General features: G+C 36.6%; 1 protein-coding gene across 1 annotated transcript in view; it reads left to right on the forward strand.

Annotated features, from left to right (window-relative positions):
- The window catches only part of GRID2 (glutamate ionotropic receptor delta type subunit 2), a 730,780-nt gene that overhangs the window by 424,709 nt on the left and 292,236 nt on the right, over positions 1–13,835 (forward strand). The window contains exon 4 of the mRNA XM_056362644.1: positions 11,077–11,282. Coding sequence (XP_056218619.1) covers positions 11,077–11,282 — 206 coding nt within the window. The remainder of the gene's footprint in view (positions 1–11,076; positions 11,283–13,835) is intronic.

A 13,835-nucleotide genomic window follows, 5' to 3' on the forward strand; every position in this document is an offset into this window, starting at 1 on the left:
TCCTACAGTAAAATGGGGCTCACATCAAAAGTAAATACTGTGTTAAACCAGATCCCTTGCACCTTTAAAAGAGGCTGCAACCATTTATGTGTCAATTTATCAATACCATAGGTTTTCAGTCCTATGGATTGGATTGCTTTTGATTATTATCTTGCAGTCTATCATAGATTCCTTTTCATTATCGGAGAGTTAGACTATTGTTTATTACTGGAAATGTGTCTTTCTGCAGGGCTGAGAGTTATCTCCCCAATGTTACCGTATTTCAAAACTCCCAAATTCTTTTTTGAATAGAAGTAGACAACTATATTCAGTTTTAAAATTTCAACACTTCTTCTATCTAGATGCTAGAAGATTCAAGTCTGCTTAAAGGTTTTTTACAAACAAAGACAGTCAAAGTCTTTAAAGGAAGCAATTCTTTCATTAAGTCATAACCAGCTGGGTGTTGAAGAAGTGAGTTAGAAATGCATTTCTGAAATAATTGACACCTAAGTTTTTAACTGATGAGTTTTTTCCAAGTGAAATTGTAAGTAGGCTGGTTATTTGAATACCATATAAAAGACACCTTGTTAATAATCAAAAAAGTATTTTGCTGCTGTCAACTTAGTTAAAGCTGAGTAACTAGTGAGAGATTATAGTAAAGCCATAGTCTTTTGTCAGTGGTGGAGCCTTGCCAATAAATAATGTGAAGCTAACACACAGTAACAATTAATGAGTGAGGAGATGAGAAAAGGGAACATTTTGACTTGAGCAGACTTAGGTAATGTTTGTTTGGATTTCATTACCATAATTGTATTTTCACATTTAGTGTATTCAGATGAATTTGTGAAAATGAATGAGATGAGTCATCATCTTTTTCACCATCCTTGTTCTCTGCTGGGATGATCTAGATCAAAATTCCAGTGGAAATAGTGTAGTCAGTCTGCTTGTATTCAGTGTCTTCTGTTCCTTGAGGTAAAATAAGATAAAGGCCTACCTGGCACATGAAATCTGATTTTGTTTAAGAAAATTTCATATGAGCATATTAAAAGCGTTCAAGGACAATTCTACACTTCTTCAAATGCCATTAACGGTAGTCTTCTTGCAGAGTTAAAGAGTAGGCGGCATGAAATGCAGCGAAATTATGCAGTAGACTGATGCCTTTCTCAACCTGCTATTAAAATTACTATCCACGCAGTAAGTACAAGCCAAATTTACTTCATTTAAGCAGCCCAATCTGCTCCTGCTGTTTACATTTTTGACTGCTCAGCTCAAACCATAGGATCACTCTGCTGCAGAGGATAGTTGTGCATCTCCTTACAAGCTAGTGTAGAGACTGGGCAGTTCCTCCAGTAAGTCTCTGAACTCTTCCTTAGGACCTTAAGCACCCTTTTCAGTGAAGACATTTTCAGACTGGATACTATAAATGTATAACTTACACCTTTGGAAACCGCAAAATTTAGATTTATAAAAAGAGCCAGTGACATCTGTAAATGTTTTCAGCAAGCTTTGCCAAGTTATTACGTCTTTACTTTATGATTTCAAGTTCAAAGTGAGCAAAATGCAATTTGAAACAGCAAATCCTTCCTAGCCCACAGACTGGCATCTGACAACAGCCAGTCCCCAAACAGTAACATGAAAAAGACCCTTACACATTCAGTCACAGAGGAAAACAAATGAAATAGTCATTTGAGATCTGAGTGTGTGAGCCCAGGCTGTATAAGCAGAGTAATTGACCTAGAATCCCAGCATATTGCTGAGTTTTATCTCTGTAGAGTACCAAGGGGCAAGCTTTTGTAATTCATGTCTTACTCTTCAGGCAGTTTACAGTTCACTGTATTTTCCAGGAATTCATAGATACTTTTCTGTTGTAGTAAATTCTTTATGAAGAAACCAGTCAATCATTGCAAAAACATTATTGTGGATTTTGTGCAATGTACAGTGTAGGTATCTCCATTTCTAAGATGAAAGCAAGAAAGTCTAGCTGTTTGAAAATATTTATTTTTAATGTTTTGTTAGTACCAAAGCAGATAGATTCTGCATTTCATCTAGAAAGGCTAGGAAAATAAGATTGTTTCTGGAGAATGAATTTTGTCTTTTTTTTTTTTTTTTTTTTTTTTTTTTTATAGTGGTGGCAGTAATATTTTAAAACCCTTCTGCATTTTATATTAAAAAAAAAGGTTAAGAAACCCCATTTCTCTGTCCAAATTTCTGACCTAACATTTTGTTGTTTTTCAACACAGCGTGCCTTTGATATGCAAACATCACTGTTCATTTGTGGTATTTACCAATTCCAGAACTAAGATATTTTTGCTTACAGTTTTTTCACCTTCCTACTAATACTACTTATATTTGGCAATGGGTACTTACCATTCCTTTAGGTGGTAATTTTATTTTAACTTTTGTAAAGAAAAGAAACAAAACAAGCATGAAGGCTATGAAGGGAATTTGCCCTGTGAAGCTAAAGAAGGCATTCTCATTGCAAATGGAGGTTGAAGAAGTAATTGAAGACTCTGCTGAAAGGGGAGGGGATTAACAGTAGGAAAGACTTTAGAGGGAATCTGTCTCACAGAAACATCCTCATGGATCTCCCTTCTTGTTCTTCAGCATATGCTGGGGTTTCAGATAATTTGTGCACCTGGAAAGAATGAAGGCAGTGGTGCTAGGTACCTGGTCACATCAGTAGAAAGATGTCACAGGCTCAGCCCGAGGGAGAATTTTGGAGAAAGAGACAAATATAAAATACAATCTCAACGAGGAAAGCAGTGAGATCTGTATTACTAAGGATTCCAGTCTGAGAGGTCTGTGAAAATATGAAGAGAGCGTTTTCCCCATTCCTGCCCCAGGAAGGCGGTTGTTTTCAAATAGTGTGTAATGCAATAAGATTGGAATACTATTCTTTAAAGATCCTGGGAAAAAAGGGATTATACCTGGAACTCAAAAGGCTGAGCTCCTTGCAGAAAGGCTACCTCCTGTGTTGTAAGAGGGGTAATATTCTGAGATAATGCCCACCTGTGCATATGGACCCTGGATTCCTACTATCTCCTTTAAACAAACTAATTCCATTGACACTTTCCTGCACGCACATTTTCCAGAAATAAATATATGATGACCGGTGACAAAGATGTGTTTGAAACCATAACATTTTCAGATCATTTAAAGTTTTAATGCAAGTTTAATATAGATTCATAAAAGAATCATGCTCCCTTTAATAGATTGCAAATGCGTATAATTACCCTGAGGCTGTTTTCAGCTGCCTGATGATTATAATATTCTCAAGCCTGTCTCCAGACAGTCCTAAAACTGTTTATTACTCATCTGGCTCTTTGCCAGCTTCCCATACTCATTTACTTCACTGTGCCTCAATAAACATATAATTAATTCAAGCTTATTATTGAACTTTTTTTTTTCCTTTAGTATTTATTATGTCATCCTGATAAGGAAAGGAACATGTATTTCTCATCTGTGTAACTTTAATGTGTCAATTATATGGTAAGTTAGCATCTGTTTGTGAGAACTTTTGTTAACAACTTGCTTTTTCTGGTTGACATTGCCACCAGAAATTGAATATATAATTTGGTTGACCTTAAAATTATTCAACTTCTGAGATAACTGAACTATTCTATAAAATGTCTGTAGTGGAACAATGGCCGTGCTTTTGCTTTTCAAACACATAATAGTTGGCGAAATGCATTCCAGGAACTGTAAGTGAATATGTAGGAAGGTAAGAGATGGTTTCTCATTCTCTCATGTTTGTTGTCTTTAAGGATGGAATGTATAAAGTATTTGAAGGCTTGCCCTCACAGCCGTCTGAGTTGTATTAGTAAGGAAGGAACACCAAATATTTTATTATATCTAGAATTTCAGTGCTGAGGTCAAAATAAAACTGTAAGTGTTCTCCTAGTATCTGTGTAATGGGTGATAGCTGTAAATGAGATGTTATCTCAAGGTTTTGCGGAGGCATGAGGTTTCTCATATATGTACACAGTCTGCAAGCATCAGAGGAAAAGTGACTTATTTTAAGAGTATTTGAATATCTGAACTGTATGCTAATCTCTACTACCATTTGTGATGTTTTTTCAATTCTCGACACACTGTTTTAATATCTTCTCAGAAATACTAAAATTGAGTTTGTAAACTGGCATTTTGGCAGCTAAATAAATGAACTGTTACCACATGAGGAAACTATTGAACAAAGCACTTTGCATGTTGAATAAATTATACTGCCGTTGGAAAAAAGGCATGAGTTAGGCACAGTAACATCAGAAATGCCAGCTATTATCATAAATTGAAAAGAGAACTTTTCTAAGAGTTTTAGCCAATCAAGAAAAAGAGGAAGTAATGATTCAGAAAAAAGCTAGAAAATATTTATTACAGTATTTCTAAATCTTAGCTTATCAGTGTCACTTTTATAGCTTCTGTTCACAGCACAGTCCACTCATAAAATATTCCTGTTTCTATAGTATAAACTTTTTATCAACTGAGAAAATTATTAAGGAGCAGATTGATGCACAATCAGATAACAATTTCTCTGCAGTAAGGTTATCACACACATAGTCACACTTGGTTTATTACCAGAATGCTATTCCTCACCCCCTCCTTGGAAGGGGATGCTTGGTTCCTCATGCTTATGAAAACCAACAGGGAGAGTTGGTGGATCATAGACAGAAGTGTAGTTCACTTGCTATTAAATATAGGTATAGACAGAGGTATAGATCTGTGCTGTACAGTTGTATAGGATTTAAGTATAATTTTTGAAGTTTGGCACAAAAACAGCAGTAGGGTCTAAGCCATTATAATCTTTGGAGACACCAGGCAAGGAAATTTTTATTTCTTTGTAAGAGGTTGTTTTACTCAAAGGCAACTCCTGCCTTTTGGAAGTCTCTAATACAAACTATAGTAAAAAAAAAGAAATTGAATGAAGAGTTAGAAAGCAGGTTACACTTTCAAAAGTATGTGATTATAGAGTATATTGCCTTGTCAGCCTCCACGGTGAGGGGTGATCACAATCTGATTCCCTTGTCATTTTTGAGAAGCTAAGGTAGCAGCTGCTGCTCTTAAGGATTAGCTCTAGCTTCAATTTTATTTATCTTTTTTATCCTTTGCTTTTTCCTTTCTTCCTTTCATTCCAGTTAAAAAAATGAGAAACTCAAAGGAAAAATCATGTGTCAATCACCAGTAATGTTGGAAACTTATGTTTTGTAGGATTTAAGAACTGTAAAAGTTAGTATCTCTCCCCCAACATTGATTCAGCTGTTTCAGACTATCTATATTGACTTATTTGAAGTATAATCTCTAATAATTTTGATATAGGACAAACTAGAAAGTAATTGATGGAAATGGCATTTGGATGATCCTTTAAAATAAAAATTACATAGGCGTTTCAGTAGTACCACAATAGATTCATCTCAATAAAATTGAGCTTGTTTTTATTACAGTTGGAATTCTAAATATCTTCAAAAAATAAAAGAATATATAAATATATTTTTCTTCCCTTTTCTCAGCTGGATCATTTTATGAAATTTGAGAAAATTTATTGTCCTTTTGCATGTGTGAAGTATCAGAAAATTGCAAGCAAGGGAGGAAAAACTGATCATTCTTACCATTTACATATTTTCAGTTTCCCAAAGAAATTTTATCCCCACATGTTAGGTTCCAGAACTTTTGATAATATAAATGAGATTTCATATGTAATTAAACATGTGAGCCTGAATTTACTGCTACTATATTCTCTGAAGCTAGATAGTTAAACTAGCTCAAATAGCTACTCACTCTCAGTTCCTAAACACTAATATGAAGAAGCTACGTAGAATTTTTTTAGTATTATTAGTCTGTTTTACTTTGGAGGTTCATTGAACTACATATAAGCTAACTAATAAGAGGGAATCCCACTCCTGTGAAAGTAGTATGGACTGGTTTTGAATGATTATGCCAAACTGTTGTTTTCCTCAGTCTAGATCTTAACCATATTAATAAATATCAGCACATGCACAGGAATGTGAACACTGCTCAAGGTTTTAAGCAGAGCAGTGGCACCATCATAGTTCAGCTGGAGCTGCGCATCCCCCTTCTGTACAGTGCATTTCTATAATTAATAGTTGCTGTCATTTCAGCCATCATTGTGTAAGGAAGAATCACTGTGCTAGTCTTATAAAGCTTTCTTGCTAAGAATTTGAACAGTGTCATTTATTATACAAAGGCTTTTCTCATCAACTGTACAAATAAAGTAGTCTTTTGTGTAAATCAGCCAGTGAATATTTATGTCGGGCGCATTCACCTTTACTGCCACAGCTGAATCAGTTGGTATTTATCATCTGGATACTGTGAGGAAAATGTTCTCAGATCTAAAATGGTATGAGAAGGAGGATGAGCTAATGACTGTAAACCCGTTTTGAAATAACCAAAGTACTAAGTGAGCACCATGTAATTTAGATGAAATACACTGATGGAGGTGGATAGATTAATTACTGTTGGTGAATAGTGCCATCTTTCTTTTCTCCTGGTCATAGTGTGATCTGAAATTTTTTTAGGAACTTTACATCTGCTTCTAACTTGTAGATTTCTCATTTATAATAAGGTATAAGAAGTACTTAGCATGTGAATTGTTTATACTTTTTGTTCATTTTGTACAGCTTATAAAATCTTCACTGCATATACATACTGGTTTTCCTATATGAGATGCCTGAACCCTGGCATATTTTCTTCTACAATGTCCTGATTTTATAAAATCTTCACTGCATATACATACTGGTTTTCCTATATGAGATGCCTGAACCCTGGCATATTTTCTTCTACAATGTCCTGATCATTAAGCTTTCCCCAAGATGGAGTAGGAGATTTGCTCCCTCTGAAATTGTTCTTCTGCATTGGAACAGAGATAGCAAAGGGAAGTGACGCAGGGCCAGAGAGAACAAAGAAGTGAGAGGAACATCTGATCCAGTGACTAAAATAATACCTTGTGGAAGAACCATGTTTTATTTTTTGTCTTAAAATCAAGACATGGAAGACAGGAATCTTCTTATATACAGTGTAGAGACCTCAATGAAAAGAGAGCAAAGACAGTTTCTTCTATATCTGGTGACAAGGAAAGCCACAGATTTTAAATCCTCCTGATCTTCTGAAAATACTGACTTCTTTTCCCTGTCACCTGGCTGGGCACATTTTCTGTCACAGAACGACTGAGCTTTCCATTAAATAGTGCTATTGTTTGTGTTAGGTGAGGTCTGACTGTGCTCCTGCCAGGCTGGTCATTTAAGGCGATTTAGATATAGGAGCTGTAGTCTGTGAAGTGCGCTTAACTCTGCACTGAGCATGCTCTGTAACACCATGTAAGATACCTGTTTGTTGCGGTTTCTACAGTATCAAAAATATTATTCAATGAAAAGACAATGTGAGTTTAGGTGCTTGCACTTGATTTGACTTATACTTTATTTTCTAAGTTCTTTCTTAGGACAGGTCCATAGTAACTGACTCAGTAAGGACAAGTCTGTGGTAAGGCTGGCACCTGAATTCAGATCTTGTCATGAGTGGTGTTACGCTGAGTTAACTCCATTTGAATATAATCAGGCAGATCCTCAGAGTTTAGGAGGCCATGGGCCTTGTGGTTGCCCATGCAGGATGCTCTACACATAAAATTTAGCTGTAGCTGCAGCCAGTCTAGTGTGTTCAGTGCTGGACCTTCTGTGCACCAGCAGTGCAGAGCATAAGACCTTCCTATGGATGTCTGCCTTGTGGTGGCATGGTTATGTATGGGTAGACAGGGAAGGTAATTTCCAAGAGTCCTTGATAAATTTTGCTTGCCTTCCTCTTTGTTTATTAGACTTTCCAAGCTGACTTCATAATATCTTAAATCAGCTACAAGTTTGGTGAAAAAGAGAATGTTTGGTAATATCTCTTTTAAATTTCCAGCCTGGTTTAACCCTACATCTGATGTGGAGTATTTGACTGCAGAATGATTCTATGTTCTTGTGCATGAATGTGTAGAGTGGAAGTGATGACTGTACGGTGAAAAAACAGAAAATGTAATGCTAATAGTGACACGGAGTCAGGAGAGGAGATAGCAGCTTTGGCTCTTGCATTGGTTTGTCTCTATGTGGTAACTTTGGATTTTATCAGTAAGGAGGATAATTAATATTGGTGATAATGGGCAGCTCTTCTGCATTTCTGGAAATTACTGTGACTCATCTGATTTAAATTAAAAATAGAAATGTGTCTTCTGGCTGGGCAACAGGTTGGCTAGCAAATTCAGGGCAAGAAACACCTGTGTTCCAAACATGAACAGTCCTGTGTCTCCGCAGCAGAGCCATCTGTACCACAGGTTGCTTGCCAGATTTTTCTGCAGAAGGAGTTTACGTATTAGAAAGATTATTCCAGAGTGCAGTGTGGATATGTGCCACTTTGAGACAATCCACGCAGGAAAGATAATGCTGCCCATTCAGTGGCAGCATCTGTTCTTTGGCATACGCTTTGAATATGATCATTGCTAGTGACTTGCTGCCGAAATATTGGAAGCATCGTCATTATTTAAATAGCATTTAAATAGCAGGGGTTTTTTATGTGCTCTCTGCTGTTTCATAGCAGCAGGTGAGCATCACCAATGCCTCCATTCTTCTACTGGGTAAACTGAGGTATAAGCAAAGTCTGTATTTGTTTCCTGCCCACAGCTTTTTGTTGTATCAATGCCAAAGGCAGAATTAGTAAAGAAGTTTTATGAATCCTGCTTTGGTATCTTTTCCGTTAGAATCATGCTGTTCTTCCAAAAGTGTATCACATAGATACCATACTGTTGGTACGGTCACCTAATAAATGTAGAACTGTAGAATAATACTGGATCTCTGTGCCTTTTGTCCCTTCATTTGGTGAAGATTCAAGATAATTGTTTCATTGTTTACATTTGCGGATATTCATGGCAAACAAAGCCATTTGATCCCATAATCTGGCTTCTGGGACAACACAGATTATACAGAATATCGGCTAATAACTCCAGTGTGTTTATAAATTCAGGTCAAGGGAGATTACATTCTTGTTTTGAAAGGACAAATAAAACTTTGTTTGGTGGTTCCTGCTTACCCTCTTCTGGTGTTGGAGAAGAATATATGGATTTATGCTATGGAACTTTAAAGGGTTCTTATAGCCTAAGTACCTTTTCCCCTTGATTGATAGTGTTCCCCCTATATTGATAGTGTATCTAGATCCTATCTTCATGTGTTCCTTTTACTTCAATAATTTTGACTCCAACTGGGCAGTTTTCTTCAGTTTTTATTTCATTTGTCTGGATGTTGACTAACTCAGAGCGGGTGAGCATCAGAAACTTTAGAATGAAGGGGTTAAAGTGGAAAGTAGTTATTTTATTATTTGCATAAAACTAGATGTATCTGTAGCAGTTCAAGTAATCTTGTCGCTTCTTAAATTGATATTTAAAATGCCAAAAAAAAAAAAAAAATCTGACATCTCTGATTAGATTGAATTTAATTTTCCTGATTTAGATATTAAATAGAAGCTGTAATTAGTATCTGATTCTCTTATGGAAGTTTATTTTTAGGGTAAGCATGTATTTTATTCATGTTTAAACTATTCTTCAAGTGTTTAGTTGTGCTGGTATTTCAGCAGTGTCTGAAGAATGGGGTTGCAGTGCTGAATGCCTGAAATAGCCTAAATGCCTAAAATAATATTTCATTCCAATTCATGGTATTTTAGAGCTCTAGACAAGAGACCCAACTTGCTGATTGTCCAACTTCCAAGACTAACTCTGCTGAATTATTTTCATGGACTGTTTGATTGTAAACCGTTGTAATTTGAAGTATCTTGGTAATCTGGTGCTGGAGGAAGATGGCTATCTCTAATACTCTCTAATTAGTACATTCTTGCTGGGGAAGACAGGCAGAGCTTTTTTCTAATGTAAAGACTGAATTTTTATTTCCATATGCAGCTGTTTGTGGCCAACAATAAGCAGATCAAGGTGTGAATGTCTAAGCCTCAGATCTTCTTGATAGGGCTGCCGGACTTCTGTAAAACTCAGAACTTCTTAGATAGCTTATTTTGCCATAACCTGAAGTCAAGCATCAAGATCACCTGTGTTTGTCAGAACCTTTAAACTTCAGAGTATGTTGAGCTCCCCAGAACTCTGAAATTATAGCTCAATAAGAAGAGTATTCACTTGGCTTGGAAAAGAGGAAAACTTGAGTTATAGTTTTGATACAGTTTTTCCAGCAAAGTCAACACAAAGACTTCTAGCTCAGGTATTTCCATCTCTTCCCTGAAGTCCCATCAGGTCTAGATGCTGCAGTATTCCTGCTAGGCTCCCTTGGGGCTGAGCAGAGTTCCTCTGCCGCGGTTACCAGCCACACCTTAGTTGCATTGATCTTGTACTTTCACCATCATAGTTCCCATACTAAATCCACGTGTGAAATTTCCACAATATTTTCAAGGGTGTATCACACAGGTTTCTCTGTCATGTTGCTGATGCTTTGCTGCAGGGGAGTCACATAATTCTCCCCCTGCAGCGTGGACCTCTGGCCATGTTAGCCTCATGTTTGCAGGACTAACCACAGCTTTCTGTGGTTAGTGAACAGAACAAGACTTTCTGATAAGTGAACAGCTCAAGCTTGACTTAGATACATTAAGCTACATAATCTTGCAGTAGATAACATAATTTTGAGTCCTGCAAAAGGAAATTATTTGCTTCCTACCTTTTTCTCCCTCTGTTGCCCTCATACAACCTTCACTCAAAAGAAGCACAGTGTTACAGTCATAGCTTCACTGCTTTTTATGGATTTTAGTGTGAAAGTGCTTTAAGAAAAATAAGGAACAAGTGTGATGATTGAATGACCAAATTAGGAAAGTTGCTAGAAATTTTTCTACATTTGTTTTCTAGTGGTTCTTTTGGACAGTAGCTGATACATAGCTATTCTCTCCTCTGTTTAAGTATTTCAAGAAATGCCATGAACGTAGGTCAGGAAGATATCCAATTAATATTAAGTGAAAGCCCACAGGGGTATACCTGGCACTGAACAAAACACTTCTGTGAAAGGAATTGAACGGTTAATTGTGTCTTTTTTCTACTTACCAATTAAAATCTTATTTGGCTTGTGATTTTCCTAGATATCCGTGGAATACAAGAGTTTTTGGACAAAGTGTCTCAACAGGGAATGGATGTAGCACTGCAGAAAGTAGAAAACAACATCAATAAAATGATCACAGGGCTCTTTGCCACTATGCGAATAGAAGAACTGAACCGCTATCGGGATACTCTGAGACGGGCTATTCTTATAATGAACCCCTCAACAGCCAAATCATTCATAACAGAGGTATGTGTTTATCACTGGTAACTTCTTGTTTTGTTGTCCAAGACTGCAGCTGTTTGTCAAAAGATTTAGCTTATTTGACTTCATAAAAACAATCAAACAAAAAAAACCCCTAGAACCCCAATTAAAAATTTAAATATTCTCTCTTCAAAGATCATCGTGCACAAGGGTGTTTTTTCATGCTCATAAATGTGCATACAGAACAGTATAACTACATTCTGTGTGAGCAAAAGCATTTGGGAAATATGCAGAAGAATTAGCCATTAAACTTCTGTTTGAAGCTTGTGGCTATTGTATGGCTATTTCCATGCTCATTGTGTCTCTCACTAAAAATTCTTTATAACCGACAATTTTATTTAGTTATATGTAATGTGTATTTGTTGATAAAATGTGTTTACCTGATTGGCATTTATTTTTGGTATAAAATAGTATTTAATAATGATCTGTCGTGTACTACTGAGTAGTAAGGTAAAGGAATTTATGAAGGCTTGGATCTGAATGAAGAATTTAAGAGGATAGGCTAAAGTTATGCTATGTATTTAAATAAAAACTGAATGCCTTTTGGGAACATTAGAATGTGAGGGTTCATTTTTTTTCTTTTTGTAATTTTTTTTCTCTTTTTTTTTTTTTTTTTGGATAGGCATTCTGTTCTCATTATACACTGAAGCTTGCTAATTCTGAGTAATGAGGTTTTGTTGCTCTATCCAAATGTCTACAGTGCTTTACAAGATGTAAACAATTTGTGGGCATGTTTTAGATTATTCTGCACTGTTTTCATCACCAAGTCACAAATGTTTTATTTTTCTTAAGTGGCATTGTAAGATATTTAACATTTCAACCTAAAAGCAGCAGGGTTCAGGGCTCTAACTACAATAACTCAGTGAAACAAAACTTCTGTATTGTTTCTAAAGAGAAACATTCTTTTGTTAAAAAATACACCTTCTTATAATTTACTTTTACACACGCAAGCATAATAACAAAGTCACTGTCATCTTTTGAAGTTGCCATGGACATGTTGTCAAGAAAGTAAACAGTTTATTTTAGTGTTCTCACTTTGGCATTAGCCGCTCAAAACCCAAACCAACCAAACCCCAAGAAAAAAGCAATTAAACCAAACCCACAATCCTCCTCTTCTCCCCAAAACAATGCAAAACCAAACACAAAACAAAATCTAGCAACAAAAGGTTCCCAAAGTTCGTTCTTTCCTGGAGGCTGTAAGACTAACAGGAAAGGTCATTATCACCTTTTGTGAGTTGGGTTCAAAAAGAGAGCCTCACATCGGGTGCTACCTTACAGGTTTTGCCAGCATAACAGCATTTATTTGGAGTGTAATGTGTGCCTAGTAAAACTGACAGCAGGACTCTCAATAGGAGAGTTACTCAAATAGAAGTATGATTACTGCTGTACTTTTTTTCTGTTGGCGGCAGGGAATGACCTGTATAACTGCGCTCCAACACTCAGTGTCCATGCAAGGAGAAATTTGCTGGGATAGCTTTGCCAGTGGATATTAAAAGCCATTATTTCGCAGTTGAATCAGAAGCTGAACTGCGTGGTAAAGAAGCTATAAAGCCTATGGACTGCCAATGGGTTAAGATATTCCTAAACAATTCAAGTGTGGACATGCTTATTCCAAAGACTGTGCCTTGTGCATGACCAGTTTAACTTGAAAATTCAGTCTAACCTAGTAAATTTAGCATGTAAACCTTACTAAGTTAATAAGAAACAGCTACATATGCAGACAAGCCCTTGAGGTTTTTATGGCTCTCCTGCTTTTAGCTGCATGGTTGGATTCAGCTTTAAGCCTTCCTCCCCAGACCTGAAATAGTCTCTGCTGCTTGGTCCTTCAGATGGCTGAGTTGGCTGAACCCCCTCATTGTTTAGCTGAGAATATTGTTCATTCACTCTGCAACAGCTGTAGTAAGCGCAGGCTTGATTACTATGCAAGTAACAAGTTTTCCAGGGTAGTCAGACACTGGCCTGCGTAAACAGGCAGTCTGTAAATCGGAGGTTTCTTGTGGTAGAATTTCTTTCTTCTCTGAAATTCTTATTTTAAAGTAAGAATATTTTGGGGTTTAATTTCCTTTTTTTTTTTTTCTTTTTTAAAGCAGCATTGCTTTTCTGATGTTAGATCCCTTCTTTCTCTCCAGCTTTTCTATCTCTAGAGCTTGCAAAGGTGAGATCTACACTTACATACTCAAGAAAATGGAGATTAAGATGTAAATAAAGTGTTCTGGCTATGGAGATTAAAACTCAACTTCTCTTTAACTATTATGTGTTAATTTTCCCTCTGTGGGGCATGAAAAGGCAGCAAGACTTGGAAGCAGGTATCACAGCATCTCTCCTTAATGTCTAAAGGATTAATGTAAAGTAAGAGGGAGGGGCCAGCCTAGTTCTCTAATGTCTTTCATTGCTTTGAGCAGGGGATGGAGGGGCAGAACGGAAAAAAATCTGCTAAAATAGTGACATTCAGTGTGGCTAAGTAGTGCAGTGGTATGGAGCTAGCAGAGACTGGGATCTCTCCCCATATCAGTTTCTGGCAGCATCTTGGTAAATCCT

The sequence above is a fragment of the Falco biarmicus genome, chromosome 1 (genome assembly GCF_023638135.1).
Source record: "Falco biarmicus isolate bFalBia1 chromosome 1, bFalBia1.pri, whole genome shotgun sequence".
Lineage (NCBI taxonomy): Eukaryota > Metazoa > Chordata > Aves > Falconiformes > Falconidae > Falco > Falco biarmicus.